Source organism: Empidonax traillii, unplaced genomic scaffold (genome assembly GCF_003031625.1).
Source record: "Empidonax traillii isolate 1590-97213 ecotype Southwest subspecies unplaced genomic scaffold, ASM303162v1 scaffold1387:size224635, whole genome shotgun sequence".
Classification (NCBI taxonomy): domain Eukaryota; kingdom Metazoa; phylum Chordata; class Aves; order Passeriformes; family Tyrannidae; genus Empidonax; species Empidonax traillii.
Genome location: NW_020956580.1, coordinates 60,100 through 77,980, shown reverse-complemented (window position 1 = coordinate 77,980; position 17,881 = coordinate 60,100). Strand labels below are relative to the sequence as shown.

The following is a 17,881-nucleotide window of genomic DNA, read 5'->3' as shown; positions in this document are numbered from 1 at the left end:
GAGACTGTGGCTCTCTGCAGACACCAGACAGCAATAAGTAATCTTCTCCTACAGGTCTTGAATAAAATTGTTATCTAATTCACTCTAGAAAAAGGCTGTTTGATTCCAACATGTTTATATTTTGTCCATTTTTATACACAGCAAGGAGCAGGGGACTGGGGTGGCCATCCAGGCCTTGGGATTGCTGTCCTGCTACTTCAAGGTGCATGAAGCACCTCTTTTTTTTGATAAAATCCCTCTTGAATTGAGAAAAATGAGGTAGGATTCGTCCCCCCTAGGTGTACAGAGGGCATGTTCTTCTGGTAGGTGGAGGCAGGAGAACCTCATGGGCTTTGGCACTGCTGTGTGTTACTCCCAAAGCTGATTTTTAACAAGGCAGGCTGGATATCTTATCCTTCCTAGAGGAAGATAGACTCACCAGGAGGCCTTGGAAAAAAAAAAAAAAAAAAAAGGGCAGAGCTGTGAAGAGATTCCCCATCAGTTTTGCCAGCTGCTGTCAGGCAGGAAGCAGGCAGATCTACATTTGCATTTACGTTTTGTGAAGTGTTTCACAACTGAAATGGGAAAGAGCAAGGCAGAAATGATCATTTCTGTTGGAATTCCTGAGGGCAGCAAGAGGATTTTGTAATCACACAAAATCATGCAAGCATAAATTTTGCATTGTTGGCCATGGACAGAAAATTGACCTTGATATGCACTTGAACAGTTTTAAACAGGAGAAAGAGGTTCCATGAGCAGAAATACTGTAAACCAGAACCTTTCTTCCAGGTAGGAAAGTCCTGATTGCTTGATTTCTAGTCTAAATTATCAACAAAAAGCATGTATTATTGCTAAGTGGCTGAAAATTGGGCCCAGAGTGTACATCCCTTTCTCCTGTGAGGCTCTGTGGGTTGAATTCTCTCTCCTCAGCTTGTGCCACAGAGGCTTTAGATAAAGAACTGGTGAAGAATAGCTGAACACTGAAAGCTATTATCTCTAAAGACTGATATTTACTGGATTCCCGCTTTTTACCTTTCTTGCTGAGTCACAGAATTTCCTTTGTTGCTGCACATTCCTTTTCCTCCTTTTTTCTCACAAATACCATTGAATTGAGTATGCAGAGGTCTTATATACTGTTATCTAGAATTATCTCCAAAAACCCTTTTAAGTCCTGTTCACATACAAATGAGACTTGAGCACTTCCAGGGCAGAGCAGTACATTAGCAAGCCCAAGATTTAACAATAGGACTGGGTCAATAAAAGAAGGATATGCTATCTGATCACAAGGTGACTGTTTCCACTGCAATATGAAAAGCTGCTTTCGGTGCTGAAAATACAGTAGAGCAGCAAATAAATTAGTGCCACTGTACAGCGCTCATTTGGATCCCTGTGTACGTGTTCTGATTTGAGCAAGCAGAGGGAATGACTATTAGGATAATCAGGAGAATAAAGAGCTTGCTTTTAAAGTACAGATTAAAATTAATTTGCTTAGCCCGGCAAAAGGGAGACGAGGATGCACTTTGTGTTGCTGATATGTACAAAGCAGGGAAGGGAACTCCAGGAGAAGGGAGAATGTTGGGAAAATATCTGCTTAAAAGCAACATCTATGAACATATTTGGGGTGGAAAATAGGGAATTTCTATCTTTCGAAAGGTAAAGGTCTAGGTGATTCAAGGAAAATATCTTTTTTACAAGATGGATTAGGTGTCTGCCTCTGTAGCAAGGAATGAGCAAGGACTGTAGCAACTTGGAATGAGCAAGAGCAATTGTATGATTTGTACAGGAGGGGCTTTTATCATGTAACTGAGGGAGCTCTGCATGGTGGCATTTGCCAAATCCTCTTTCCAGTCCATCTTCTCAGATGGGCTGGAATGGACAGGTCTATCATACCAACCCCTTTCTCTTGTGGATATAATACCTGAAAATCCTCCTGGAGACCAAAAATGAGCATGATGCCTGGAATCTACCCCCCAGCTTACTTGGGAATATTTGATGAAAGGAAAATATCTGCATATTACTGCAGCAGCAAAACTGGAAGATTCTGGATCAGGGGATCAGAGAGCTCTGAAAGTTTTGAAATGTTATTCTTGCCCTCTCCCACTGCAGATTTGATTGGATGTTTACAGGCCATGTTGTTGTTTATAATATTTCATTTTTTTTGATGCAAAAATTTTGAAACCTGTTATCTATTTTGTTATTTTCTCATTAATTATTGAATTATTGTTGGGGAAGGTTTATACATTCACTATTTTATCATCAATATCCTGGAATATAAAAATATCTGATTTGTAGACTCTTACTGGGAATAAATTAAGTTAGATTTATGAGACTTATGGCCTGTTCTTCCTCTATTCTTTGGAGGGCTTTGTGAATGTGCAATGAGAGCTCTTATTTCTTATTATGGAATTTTATAGCCACCATGCAACTGGGTTAATATAAGAAGTATAAATAAGGATATGCATTTGCCTGTGAGATGTTTTAATATGGAGAAGAGCATCTGAAGTTCAAAAAAATATGAACTGAAGCACAGACTGTATATCTTACTCTGTAAATAGGAAGAGAAACCATTTCAAGTGCTGAAAAAAGAATGGAGTGTGTGGGAATGGTCTCCCAGGAAAACTAAAAAAGCCATTGGGTTTTTCTTTTTTTTTTAAGCCATCGTGCTCTACTCTGTCACTGCATTTTAGCAAACATCCTAAAGTGCTGCAGTTGCTCCCTCTCACCTGCTAGTCCCCTGTAAAGATGTCCCTAAAGTGAAAGGAATGACCTTGAAAGCAAGAGGAACTGGAAAGGTCTGACAGCCAGGATACTTTGCCTTCCAATAGTTCCTCTTCTCTTTGTCTATGGGAATCTGGCTGATAGTTCATGTATACTGAGACAATAACTACTTTTAAAAGAACTAAAAATTGAGACACAGGAAATACTCTTTTAATCAAAGAATAGAGACTAAATTCTGTGATTCTCTCTCCTGGGCATGGGCAAAAAATAACCCTCATTCATCCCTGTGCCATGTTCTTATCCTTTACATACTTCACTGCTATTTTAATAGCATTAAGTCCACAAGGATGAAGGTGATGTCCATGCACACAAAGGAAGGGAAGGCAGGAGGCTGCTGCCAGCAGATGAGGATGGAGCCAGCACAGCTGTGCCGAGAGAGATAGCAGCTGGAAAGGACTGAGGTGGCCACCAAAAGGGAGAACAGCTGGAAAACTTAAAAAAGAGGTTTTGAAAGGAGGCATGCACACAAACTGGACTCAATGAGAGAAGCAGGTGTTGGGTCTGGAGAGGCGAGATTGCCTTGCAGGCTGCAGGAGCCCTTGGCAAAGGAGGACCCTGGGAAAGGAGCAGTAATGGGATATAGGAAGGACAAGCTGAAGTGTGTTGGGGGATACACCTTTCTAGCAGCTTTGCAGCCTTTGGGCTGTAACAGTAAAAAGCCATGAGGAAGGGGTTTGGCACGATGGATTTTTTGTTTTGCTTTGTTTCCCTTCAAAGCAGAAGGTCATTTTGGTAACCAGTTGCTACCAAAGGGCCATTTCTCCTTTCAACCCTCCTGGGCAGATTCCCTTCTGCTGCCAACAGGATTTGTTGTGATTTACTGTAGGAACGGGATAGGTTCACCATCAGGCTGATTGTAAAGCTCAATATTTTGGAGCAGAGGTTCACTGCTCTTTGTACAATGCTATAGAGAAGAACATTTTATTCTCTTTTTCAGAGTTAAAAGACCCATTTTCCTTTGGCCCTAAATGTGAGAGTGCAACAGGGATTCTAAGCACAATCGGCATTTTATTTAAAAGGTTAAAAATCACACTATTCTAGAGCAAAATGGAGATCTCCCCCGTGTTCCTCATTTCTGGCCCCATCTTTGCTGCTCTAGGGTATCAGATGGAGAGTCAGTAAGTTATGCTGTATTGTGCTTTGCTGTGAAATCCAGCCAGATTAATGACTTTGGGGTCACTAGAGATTTACATAATTTATTCCGATGACTTGTTGTTTAAAGTGTTTTACGAAATCAGGAAATAAATTGTAGGTTTTATAAAAATATCGTAATTAAAAATTGACTCGTACAAAATGTTGGCTTCAGGAAAGTGGGTGAAGTTCAAGTTTGATGGATTGTTTTGCTCAATGAAAACTATAAAAAAATCAGGAGAGTCTTATGATGATAAAAAGTGGGTTTTTTAGATGGTTACATTATCAATCTTTATATTGAGCCAAATGCTGCTTGCATTTCTTGTGTGCATATTTTATTGACTCCATTGTGACCCACTGGGGAAGGACAGCAATATTTGCACTACAGTGAAGAAATATTGTCATGATCAAACTCAAAACGTGTTCTTGAAGCAAGTATAAAACCTCAGAAGACAGAAATCACTTTCCTTAAATATGTCTTTAATATGACTTAATCACTCTACTATTTAGCAACCTGCAATAAATCTTTCTGCTATAAAAACAGAAGGGAAATTTTCTTGCCTGTCCTCACATTAGTAATACAAATATTAGGATGGTGCATGTTATTTTCTCAGTAGTTTAATTTAGGAGGAAAAAAAAAAAAAAGTATGCAAAGGGGAGTCTGTGACATGTAAGGCTGGTCACAAAGTTTTTTTAAGGAAAATGAGTTTGAGGGCAGCTGTTACAATGCAAAAATGAGCCAAACTCTTCTCTCTGTTCTATTCCCAGTGAAAATCAGAGAAGTTGGACAGTACCAAGGGTCTTGAATTTAACACACTATTACAGGGTTTATAACATGAGATCCCTGTGTTAAAAATTAGACATACTCTTCCATGTTTTTTAGTACGAATAAACTCAACTGTTTGAGCAGGATACTGCAGCTTGCAAAAGGACTGATAAAAACATCAGCTTGTACCATGACGTAACAATTTAAAGAGATGAATATGAAATACTTTCCCACCCTTTTCCCCTGGAATGAGGGTTCCTGGGGGAGACAAAATGTCCAAGCTCCAGCTGATGCCCAGGAAAGACTGATCAGGGGATGGGGAACAGCAGATGTTGGGATGGGGTGGGCTCTGGGCAGAGTGAGTGGGAAGCAGGGTCCTGGGATGGGTATAGATGGCACAACAGCACCAAAACATCCTGCTAAAGCTCATGTTACAATTCCTGACTCAAGCGGAATGAATCGGGCAGACAAATGTCTCTTATTTGTATGAGACGCACTGTGCGATTGCAGGGGCAGGGCAGTGATAGCTCGAGGCTTGTTCTTTTTAATCCAAACCTTTGCTGTAATGCAGCAGTGTGAGCACAGCAAGGAGCACTCTCTCATGATGGAATTACACGTTCAACAAGCTACGCCTCACGTTCATAGAATAGAAAGGTCTGTCCGACAGGGAGAGAGAAACCCTCCTGATGCGCCTTCATGAAGAGAGTTTGAAATAAGTTTTGATCTGTGTGCCACACATCTGTGATGATAAACATGAAACTCTTCTTAATGGCTGCTTTTTTCTATCATTTTGAAGCCCAGTTCTGGTTTGCTTCCCTGTCTTACCTCGCTGAGAGGCCTAAGAGAAGCCAAAACAGGATGGGAGTTACTGTGAATGACAAAACTGAGAGCGTGAGGCAAAAGGGCAAGCATGAAGAGATATGTGTGAAGCTTCTTGATGGTGAGCACATCATGGAAGTGATACCTTAAACCCAAGAGACTGATTTTAGGCAGTGGCTGTCCTACAAAGGCTCTTCTCTTTGGTGCTCTCACTGCTAGCTTGCAAGTTTCTCCACAGCTTCACTTGGGTTTAAAATCAACAACTTCATGCTGAAAAGTTTCCTGGGCCTTTATTTCCCAGCTCACTGAATTATGGCAAAAAAAAATCACATTGATAAAATCTTCCAGATGCCTTATCTGCGTTTCAGAAATAAATAAGTTGTTGGGTTCACTCTTGAACTCTCTCACAAAATACATCACTAGGGGTCACCAGAAAGAAGCAAAAATTTGTTATTTAATCTGGAATGCTTATGAATTTATATAGAGTTCTTAAGCTAATCTTTTAAAGGGGATAATTTAGTTTTCAAAAACCAGGACAAAATTATTTTTCTACAGACGACAGGTATTTCCTGCTAATGAAAATGCCATTATAGAAGGCCCATGTTAAAAAAGAAAAAAAAAGAAAAAAAAAAACTTATGTGCAATTTCTCACTCCTATAATTGCTTGCTGATACTGAATAGACACTGTGGTTTGAAATTTAACATTCAAGTTAAAATAAGGTGCTTGCCTTTCTGATTTGGTAACCTGTGTCAGAATACCAGTTAATATAGCAGTCTGAATTTTAATTTTTCATCTGGGCTTTAATGAAAGAGTAATGACTTGGTTTGGGTAAAAGTTTACTGAAATATCTTTAAGATCATAATTGTAGAAATATAAGTAGCAGCTTTTTTCAGAATTTGTTCCAGTTCTATGCTTGCAAATCCTAGAAAATATATCACATGAGGTGATGAGGAATTTATCCAAGGATGCTTGAAAGGACATTTTGCTCAGGCAGAAAGAAGAATATTTTGGTATACTTTGGGAAAAAAGAGCAAAGGTAGCATAGGTGGAGTTCAGTGAGGATTTGAGGAAGAATTTGTCTCAGCACTATTTTATTGTTCTTTTGTTCATTCTTAGTGCTGAGCAAAGGCAAACTTTCCTGTGTTTAGCTCATAGTCAGTTTGGCTTTAACTAAAACTGAAAACAAGTCAAGAAACACATACTAAAATACATATATCTCTGCATTTTTGTAGTTGCTTGATGCAGGCCAGGCCAGGACGATGTCTTGTGAGGTTGTTTGTGCATAGTGAGACAGAGATCTGCCTGTGCCCAGCAAAGCTGCACAGTCCATGCTCCTGCCAGTGCACATTCATGCATAGTCTCCCATGCTTTGTCTTGTCCTCTTTCAGTTTGGGTAGAACTGATATTCTTTCCCCCTCCCTTCTTGAATGTATATGTTTTATAGCTAATGAAAAAACTCAGGAAATATAACTGTCTCTTGTATTGATTTTGCTTTTATGTAGTGCCTTTTCCCCAAATGGATGCCAGAAGGTACTCTTAAAATCAAACTATATAGAACAATAATTTCTACCAGAATGGAAAAACATGGCAGCAGCTTAACAGAGCACTTTAGTGCTAGGCAACACTTTAAGAAATGAAGGTGGCTTTAAAGAGCAGGAATAAGCTCATGGCCTTGAGGAAGTTATCGGATATGAGTATGGAGCAAGATCCAGAGCAGCTTTTCTCACCCCCACAATTGCCTGCATTGGATGTGGGGAACATATTACCAGTTCCTTGCTCAAACCATCTGATAGCAGAGAATGGGTGATTCCAAGCATATCTTTAGAGGCTGAAATATTATCTAACTTGTGAGGGCTCTTAAAATGTCAGATTTCAGTTCATACAGCAAAGAGCACCCAGCTCTTCACATAGAATTTACTCAGATATGTCCTGGATATAGCCCTGATTGGCTGTGTGTCAATGGGTTCCTCCTGCCCCAGCTCCAGGGCCCTTATCAGTACCTCCAAAATTAAGATGTCCTTTACCTTCAGTAAAACTATGATTTTTGTAAATCATAAACTAAGTTCACTTTTCCTCTTTTCCTTATGCAAAATATCCCTTATTGCCTCCCTTAAGAATAAAACAATAAGGGATACAGGGCACTCCACAGCTTTCTTTTGGAAGAAAAGGATCTTTGACTAAAAGAACATTTGAAAATCAGTGTATTAGAGCATTGTTTCCCAAGCACAAATGAACATAAATCACTCCTTTACACATTGCTGGGGACTCATAAACAAGTATCATTACTGATACTGAAATTTACTGTCCCCTTTATTCAACTTGTTCATTCTTCTAAAAAATGTATGCTTGGGTTAGAGCTGGTCAGGAATTTTGAGTGTTGATTATTTTATATGCTGTTAATGAAACTTTTCACAGAAATTTGAAAGTTTTGAGAAGACCTATATTTCTTTGTTGGTGAAGGTTTTGTATTAGAAGGGGAGAAAATTGGAGGCTTGTGCACTTGGACATAAGGTTTTGAACAAAATAACATGTATTGGTCAACTGAATGATCACCTACTCATCTAACTGTACTGGAATAGTTTTATTTTTATTTTTTTTATAAATAGCATATATACATTATGCCATAGAGTGAATGAAGCTGATGTCCATCACAGGGTATTTATACCTTTACAGGGGATGAACACATGGCACTGACAATGAAGCTCTTATTTCAAGATGTATTTAATTACTAATAGAAAGTGAAACTGTTCAAATAAGAGATCTAAAGATATTCTCCCTGGCATAATCGATAGATCAGTTCTGAGGGCACTTGTCTGTGACAGGAGAGATTGATCTGGCTCCACTGTCCTGAAGCACAACATCTTTCCTGTCAGTAGTGATTAACAAAATATCAGAGTATCAGTTAGCACTTCGGCTTTTTTTCCTGGTTATGTCTCAGTGGAAAGGTAAATTTTTAATTGTTTTCAATTGTTAAAACAATCAGAGAGAAGCAAACCTTCCTGTGTGGATCAACAGCAGTCACTCAACGTGGAGTAGGATATCTTTGGGAAGTCATATAGTCTATAAAATGTTATGCAGGTGGTCACAGTGAGGAGCTGGGTTTTAACAGCAGTGATGGAATTCAGAGGCAAAAATCCAATGCAGTGGGTGGATTTGCATAGTGTAATTTTTGGTACCATCATAATTTTTCTCGCAGCATTTCTGCAGCACTAACTGTAGGAACCATTACATGAAGCAGTGATGACTGTGGTGGCCAAAGTGATGGTTCCTGTGCTTGTGTGCACACGTGGCCACCTGTGCTGCCTTTTACATGATTGCAATGTTTTAGTTTTATAATCTGTTTAACCCCATTGAAAGAAACATAAAGTTATCTGCTTAAGAGTCTTAAAAAAAAATAATCTGATGCCAACACAAAACCCAGACTTTGGGAGACAGCTCATTTTCCAGCTAATCATTGTGTATGCAAGTAGTATTTAGACTTTCTGCCACCAGCTTTTCTGAGCAGTAAAGATGCTTCTTCCTCATTCCAGCCATTTTTTTTTTTTTTTTTTTTTTTGTCCTTGTGAGTGTTTCTATGCCAGGGTCCTTGGCAGCAGAGTGGGGGCTGATCAAGTACAGCTCCCCTCACATCCTTCCAGCATCTCATGAGGGTGCTTGGTATTCTCAGGAGACAAACTGCAAGCTCAGACTTAAGACAGAAGATGAAGTTGTTTGGAAACAGCAGATGAATAATATTGTCAGAGGGGTATTAATGAGAGAAAGTGTCTCCACACCCATGCAGACTACAGGTAACAGTAAATAGAACAAGGAATGTTAGTGGGTAACAAACAGGCAGCAGGAATGACTGTGGATGATTTTTCTGACTAAGATGTCAGTTATTGGGAAAATGTGAAGAAGAAGCGAAGGACTGGGGGTGGCCAGTAAATTTATGATTTATGTCAAAGCTGTTTGTATTGCAAGGCAAGAATCATGTCAAGAGGAGAAAACAGTCATAAAATTCCTCTGGGAGATGTATAGCTTGTGCTGGGATCATAGTCTGCAACCTGGATTCATCTGTCCTGGAGCACATCAGTGTCGTTAATCCTAATGCCCTCACACAAGCACACACCAGGGACAGGAATTAAACCTCATCCCTCCAAATCCAAGCCTGAGAACCTCCACATGGTCATACCCTTTGCCAATGATACCTTAAGGGTATACAAAACCTCACCCTGAGGTGTGTTGCAGTGAGCAAGGACAGCCCTGGTGCTCTGCAGGGAGATGATGCATGGGGTGTGGGCACAAACGAGTCCTGTCTGCTGCTGTTTGGGCAGATTTTATCCCCCAGGTCAGGACTGGTACTTCCATGCAAGGAGGGGAGGATGAACAAAATGCATCTTTGCTCCAGACTGAGAATGCTGCGAGCTACTCCAGCCTTCCCAGCATACCTGTTCACAATAATCTTTTACAGGATCAGCTGAAATAACTGGACTAGACAAAAGACTGCAAACTATTTGAAAGGGGAGGACTGATATATTCAATAATTATGGGTGAGACTTTTAAAGGATATTAGAGAAGAAAGGAAGCTCAAATGCTTCAGGAATTTTGGGGAGGTGTGGATGTCTGAGTCCCACTGGCACTTAGAAGACTCTGTTGGAGCCAAAAAATTCTGGGGTGGTTATGGGGTAGCTGAGGGAAAAACATAGGTTTCTTTTACCTTTATTTTTATTCTGCTTTATACACATTCAGAAAATTAGATGTCCACATATTTTAGCTCTTGAAAAATGAGTTGCAAGTACAATGGTGTAGGAAATAGCCTTCTCTTAATTTTCCTTGTATTTCTTGCAAGAGAGAAGCTAGGAATTAATTAGATTTCACCCTGTTTATGTCTTTGTTGCCAGCTCTAATCTTAACATCTAATAGGAGAAGAGAGTAAATGGCTCAGGGAATTTTTATATATATTTTTTCTCTAGTCCATTAAGAAAAGAACAGAGCTGATGAAAAGGTAGCCTGAGTGAATCAAAGTATCTATGCTGTGTTATTGAGGGAGGCTGAGTCACAGTCAACTAGTTTTATAGCATGCCCATAGTTGATTGTAAAGTAAATAATTGGAGGAAAGGGACAGAGAGGGTGATTAAAGTAATCTCTGAAAGATGTTTGTGAATCTTTCTATCCTGGTGGCTGGACCAGATCAACAAATAGCACGATGAATGAAGTTTAATAATGTTAATTCTAAATAGATTTTTAATTACTGTTATGAATACCAAAGCATTAGCATAACTATTAAATAAGCTACTGATTGAATTTTATCTTCTCTTTCTCTTCATATAGGTCTGTAGCAAATCAGTGAGATAAAATTCCATGAAAACTTTGCATGACAGTCAAATATCATCAAAATACAATTTTAAATGGAGATGAGAAGGAAGCAGGTGTTGACATAAAACATTTTCTTCTCTGTAAAGGAATTGTCTAGTTCTGATTGCAAATAATTTTCCACATTTACCATTAAACTCATTATAGATCTATTCAGGAACTTCTGAGAACACTCTTGTCTTTGTATCATCTCCTAGGTTTTTTTTTTTCAACAAGACTTTTGTCTTCTGAGACAAATTGAACATAACTTGATCAGCCACTTAAAAATTTGAGAGGAAGTAAAACTGTGAGTCCAGGATGGGAAATGTTATGGTTTTTTTTAATAGCATGAGGAGGAGGAAGTTTGGGGTATCCACCAGTTCATGGAAAGTGCAAGAGCTACTGAGCTGATGAGGCATTAGTGAGATACCACATGAGGGGGCCTTTACTGACACAGTCAACACACAAAGCTGTCAAGAGACAGTTGAGTTGTAAAATGCTCCAGCTTCCACAGGAGATGCATTACATTATTGTGGTATGCAGATAAATTGCTACCCAGCTATTGGAAGCTGCTTTGTGGAAAAAAAAAATAAAAATAGAGGAATAAGTAAACTCTGTTTCAATCGATGAATTAATATAAAACCTGCAAAAGGAGCAGAGCAGACTGCTACAATCCCTCAGCTATATTAGGCAATCAATTCTTTTTTTTTCCTTTCAATATGTAGAATATTCCCTTGCGGCTCCCCGTGGATGCCATGCAGTGTGAACACAGCAATCAAAGTAATAGACGTCAGAGTAATCAAAATAAGATGTGTCAGAAAGAAGCAAATGAATACATACTCTCATTAAGTAAATCTCCTAAGAGCTTAACACACAAAACTCTTCCCAGAAAAGCTGTACAAACAATTGCGTGCACTAACACATGGGCTTATTGTCTTTTCAAAGTCAGATAAAAATATTCTTCAATCTAATCCCTGTTTTTTCAGATTTCACCATAAATAATCCCTACCTAAGGCAAAACACATCTGTAGCTGCCCCAATGACATTAATAAAGGTCATAACTCAGGGTAAAATACACTTGTCTGAAGAAAACGTAACAACCATTGAACAAACATGTGCTGCCAACACTGCTAAAGACAATATCCATTTCTGCAGTGGATTGGGCATCAGCAATGTCCAACACTAAACTTCAGCCTCTGAGGTAACAAGAAAGACTCCTGACCCAGGATGAAAGTAGTCAAAAAGTCAGAACAAACTGTCCAAGGGAACAAACTTGTAGAGAAAATCAGACAAAGCAGTAATCTGGATGCCTTGAGAGCTTTTCCCAACAAACTTTTCAAAGAGGTACATTCATGGTTAGGCTACAAACCCAGCAAAAAACAACAAAATGGTAGTTCCATAATATTCCAAGCCTTTTGGAGCAGCCAGCCCAGATCACAAAAACAGAAGATAGAGGAAATATATTAGAATGAAAGAACCATTTCCAAACCCAGAATTAATTTATTAGGCTACAGAAGTGGTTGAGGAAGGAGAAGAAACAATCAGGAAAGAAATTCTGTCTCTGTGAAGTTAGTGTAGGATTGACTTTTCCTTTTCTTCTACTGTATTTGTTTGATAAAGGCCTTATAGCATTTTGGAAAGTGAATGGATCATTTCCCATTGAAATCAAAGGGGATCTGGGGAGAATTTCAAGTTCTGACCACATAAAGCATGTTTAGCGGTCTAAAACCCACTGAAAACGCTTTGTGCCCCCTTGAGTTTGTGTGTCGCCATTTGACTTCAGAGTTTGCAAGGAAGATGGAGAGAGGTTGAGCATTTTTATTACACTCCAATTTCCTATATTGGCTTTTGTTCCAGTTATGAGCTGTGCTACAGTTAATGGGGCCGGGCTGTGACTAACGAGGCCTCGGCACAGATCTCGCCTTCACCAAAGGGTTTTGTGTGTGACCTTGAGCCACTTCACGTCCCCATCCCATCTGTAAAACAAAATGATGATGCTTCCCCTCTGCAGAAATCTGTCTTGTCACCTTAGGAACAAACACTGATTTGTCTTGACTGCTCGCGGTTCCTATCGATTGCAAAGCGACTCGGATGTACACAATACTTCTTGAGCTTTGGCATGTGGAGACAAAATAACTCTGAGGAACCCGAACATTAAAGGAAACATTTTGGCCATGAATGTCCCATACTCTTATGAGCAGTGTCTAACAAATTGATCCTCCGTTTTAGTGCAGCACAGAGTAATAAAGAGCTGTTAAGGAGTTTAAACAGCTTGGCAGGTCATGTTTGGCAGGTCAATAGGAAATAGGCAAATCTTTGAGTGCGGCAGGTGAAAGGCAGCCCTCTCATAACAAATGCATTTTTTTAAGCCTGTATAACTTTGAAAACCATCATTAATTTTCATCAGAAATTAAAAGGCAAGTGCTTGAGCAAAAGAATGTTTATCTGCCAAATTTCAAAGCCCTTAAATCTGATAGTGATGGACTGATACAGCTCAGGAGAGTCACAAACATATTCACTCTAAGGTGAAAGAGGTTCCTTCGCCCCTACACTGCAACAGCTCCTGATTTCTCCTTCTTTAAGAATGAGCTATCCCTGCATTAATCATAACCCTGTTGTGCTTTCTCATGTGAAAAAAGTGGAACAAAAAAGTTACCAGCAAACAGAAATCATTGTAAAACATCTGCTTCACTTTGAGAGCACAAAATCAGATAAATTCAGATTTCAATCTCAGTTTAAAAAATAAAAACTAGCTTAATTTGGGCCTGATCTAGTGGATGGTATCCCTGCCCATGGGAGGGGTGTTGGAACTAGGTGATCTTTAAGGTCCCTTCCAAACAAAACTGTTCTGTGATTCTATGATAATTCCAGACCGTGGAGTCATTGGAGTACTTGATATTGACACAATTTAAAGAAGAGGAAATAAAATATTAACCTGTAAAAAACTTTTTATAACTAAAAATAACGTTGAGAGAGAAACATACTGTAAAGGTTGTTCTTCTCTCTTTAGGAGTTGTTTGCCATGGCCAGGGAGTCTTGGATTTACTTGCATAGGAGGGATATTCTTTGTAATGTCTGTTGTACTTCCCAGGGAGTGAAGACACAGAGTCAGAATAATCCCAGTGTCATTTCCAAAGGCACGGGAATGCCCCTGACCAAATCCACTCATGATCTGAGAGCTGGATCCCTGCAAGCTCTTTTCAGGCCAGATGCTGAGGATTCTCTGTGGTTGCTCACATCCCTACTGTGCTCAGGGACCCTGAGGGTGGAAGAAGCCCTGGGGCTCCAGGGGTTCCTGAGGACCTGGGTGGCCTCTCAAGGGATGGAAGAGTTTGTCATCTTGAAGCAGGTGGGAGAAGTCCTGAATAGTTTAAATTATTCCCTTTGAAATGCTCATGGGGAAATGTTTCCTCAGGTCTAGCTTTCAGCATGGACAGTCCCTGGCACTCGAGTTTTACAGCAGAAGCCCTCAGTGAGATCATGGGTTGCTTGTGGGTGGCATACAAAGCAAATTATACAGTCTGATTTTAGTTTCATTCTTCTATGGAAAGCAAGACTGGGGCTTATGAAATTGCAAGTCATACTGAATGATTTTTTTCATGCTAGACTATTATCATTGACTTTTTAAAATCTAATTAAACTATTCAAATCATGGGAGAACATGCTATCTTTCCACACTGGTTGTAGGCACTTCACCTTCCCCTGACACCATCTTCTCTCTTCTCTCTTTCTTCACCTCTGGATATGCTTGAATTTGTTCTTGTGTATTTCAGAGTTCAGGGAAACCCAGAGGAGTAAACTTAGAAGCAATTAGTTGTATCTGATTTTACTATATACTGTAGTAGCTTCACCTTGTAGTGAAGCTCCAGTGGATTTTGTGAGCTTCAAGAATGCCTTTGCAGGAAACTCATATCCAAATTAAAAACTTTTTCAACTGTACATTATGAAAAGGCTCCAGAGGGGATGGGAAGCAATTCCATCTCACTGGTGATGCTATGAGCAACTATCTATTCTAAGATAAATGTTTTTGTCTAAAATACCCTTGCAAAAATCTATTGTCTTTTTCTTTTGATTGACTTATTTACAGAATTTCATCTGAGAAAAGTCTGACAAGCTCTGTGTTGTTTCAGCCCTCCCACATCTATGATTCACTGAGTTGCTTTTGTCCCTGATGCTCTACTTAATCTTCTACCAGAGAGCAGCTATGGATGTTGTTGTTGGTAACCCTTTCGCGTTTCTCAGTCATAGGAAATCACGTAGAAAGCCCAAATATTCAGAATATCCTGAGTCACTGGGAGGTTCATTACCTAAAATAAGACTGCAGAAGATGATAAAGCTCTTCTTTACTCTTTAAAAACTTTTTCATCTTCTCGCTCTTAACAAGGCATCTGTAAAACCTCTTTGGTCAGATATTCCTTATTCACCATTAAATTCTTATGGGATTAGTAGGTTTGTGAGAACACATAAGTAAACAGCATATGGCTCTGTTAATATCCTTATAATGTCACAACACAATCTGCTAGAATGTGAACTTTTTTGAGCAGGTTCATTTACTTCAAGTTCACACTACGGAAAAAAAAAACACAACAACAAGCCTTATGAATCTTTCTGCATCACCTGAGAGACAGCACTTCTTAATTCTTGTTTTGTATTCCCAGTTTCATAAGGATGTATATACATATTACCTTCAGTAACAAAAATACAGTGGCAAATACAGTTACTTAGTTACTAGGAGTTAAAAGGTCGTTTCCCCTTGATGAAAAGCTTGTTCAGTAGATAAGTAGCTGCTACACTCCATAAAACTGGCAACCCTTCAAAAGGTTTCAGAAATTAAAGGCATTGTTTGAAGATAAAGGCGATAAGGTCATTTGCTTTGTGTTTAGTCCTGCAGAACTTTCTGGGTGACCCTTTTGATATTCAAGTGAAGAGGGTTTTAAATTGTTTTATCTTCATAGAGCTAACGAGTGCTGGCTGACAATCACTGTTAAGACTAGTTGGAACTCTACTAGAATTAAGTTTTGTAAAATATTGCAACATATTTCCATTAAAGGGGGAGTGCCTCCCTGGAGTTTGCCAAAGCTGAATCCATAATCACTCACAGCACTGCGCTCTTGTCTGACTGCTTTTCTCAGTTTCTTTTATTAACTCTGTTTTCACTAGCTGAATAATGTCTAACATGATTCTAAATGTATTCCTACAGTCAATTAATAAAGCTGTATAAACAAGCCACATATGTAAAATCTATGTCCTCTTTGAACTCAGTGCAACAACCCTCACATTTATCGTGTACAGTAGTAGAGAAATTACTCATGAACTTTTTATTGCCAGAGGCTGTATAGCTGTGTATTATTAAATGTGTAATTAACTAATCTATAATGTTGCTCTGATATATGGTGTATGTAATTCTTTCCTAGAGGAATAGATTGTTATTTTAAAGTGTTTGGGGTTTGTTTTGTTTTTTTTTTTTTTCTTTTATGGTTTATTTCATACATTCCGTTTATGGGAAAATGCTATATGTACTCTTTAAATAGTTTATTTTTTCTTCTAGTATTAAGTAAGAATTTTCACAGGTCTTTAACATCTTAAAAAAAAAATTGAAAAAAAAGAAGTAAAAAAGGAAAGTGAAAGTCCTGTAGTGATCTATATACATCATGTGCTGCAAGCATGCTTGGCTATCACTGTGACCTTCTTCATTACCTTTGTGGTTTATTTTAACCTTACTTCCATTCTATTTTGGAGATTCTTTCTAATAATAGCCCTCTGTCACTCCAATCCACATTCGAAAGTAAACGTAAGCAAGATCATCTCAGTTTAAAATACACATGAACTCCATCACCCAAATGACTGTCAAATAACCAAAAAGTACAAAATCCTTACCTAATGTGGCTGACTCAGCACTAATGGCCAACAAGGGAATCCAGCAGAGGTAGGCAACAAGTTGGAGATGCTGATGGAAAGGAAAGTGCTGCTGCATAGTGTCCAAGGTAAGTTTTATCCATGCATCTGCAGTTGCTTATAAGTTAACTTTTGAAGCCCTAAACTTTGCAGGAAAAGCCATCAGCCTGCCTGCCTGTTTCAATTTTTTTTTCTTTCTTTCTTTTGCCCTGTTCAATCCACTCACTGGGAGAGGGTTTAATGTGTCATTAATCCCAGAATTTCCAAGAGGGAAGCCCTCCAGCCACACACGAACCACGCTCACCCCCTCCCCCACACACAAACAGAGCACATGTGTCCCTGCAGCTGCTCCGGCTGCAGCTGCCGGGATTTACACACCCGGCAACACACCCGCGCACCCGGGGGGCGAGGACAGCCTGTACCTCGGGGGTGGGAGGTGATCCTGCAGAAATTAGGGCTGTAAACGTGCTTGCTTTCTTGCCAGGACCTTAAAGCAGGCAGCACTAACTCCAGATTATTGCAGTCATATCTGGCATCGTGGTAATATGTTAGGCTCCTGAAAAATGTGAAGCGCTTTTCAGAGTTTCGTGTCACCAGAGATAGTAAGAGGATAGAAGACAGAAGCAAAACGCAGGGGAAGAATTCCATCACTCATGTTGCCCAACCACATTTTTTTTAAAGTTTGGTCTCATTGCAAAATGCCCTGTTGCTGCCACATGTGTCCTTTGTGCTACTTCCAGTTTATTGTATGTCAATACATAATACCATTTTATTGCAAAACCTGAGGAATTTGCTATCAAATCACATCCTATACTCTGATATTTATGTTGTTTTATTTAGAAAATAGTACATCCCCACCCACTGTTCAGTGTTTTCCATATCTGCCAACACTCCTTTTCTTCGACTTGTCAAGTTTGATTATTTTGTGTCTGCTTGTTTAAGTGAGGATACTGTGAATTATCAGATAAGAGAGCAATACGCAAGACTGTAAACATTCCACACAAACCACTGTGAGGAGCATTTAATGGAAAAGCATACACAAAGCCATTAAAATGATTTTGCAGTACAGCCAAGGAGTTTAAAGTGTTGTTCATTTGGCTTAACTACATCCCTCGAGGAGTTTCACCACTGGATTCCTTGAGGGAAATATAGGTTACTTAAGAAGAAACTTTTGTCTTAGT

The 17,881-nt window shown here is 39.2% G+C and overlaps 1 protein-coding gene across 1 annotated transcript in view; it reads right to left on the bottom strand.

Annotated features, from left to right (window-relative positions):
- The window catches only part of LOC114069879 (von Willebrand factor D and EGF domain-containing protein-like), a 161,647-nt gene extending 144,868 nt beyond the window's left edge, over window positions 1-16,779 (bottom strand). The window contains exon 1 of the mRNA XM_027906980.1: window positions 16,683-16,779. Within this exon, the coding sequence (XP_027762781.1) occupies window positions 16,683-16,779 (97 nt within the window). The remainder of the gene's footprint in view (window positions 1-16,682) is intronic.
- Window positions 16,780-17,881: the final 1,102 nt, after the last annotated feature.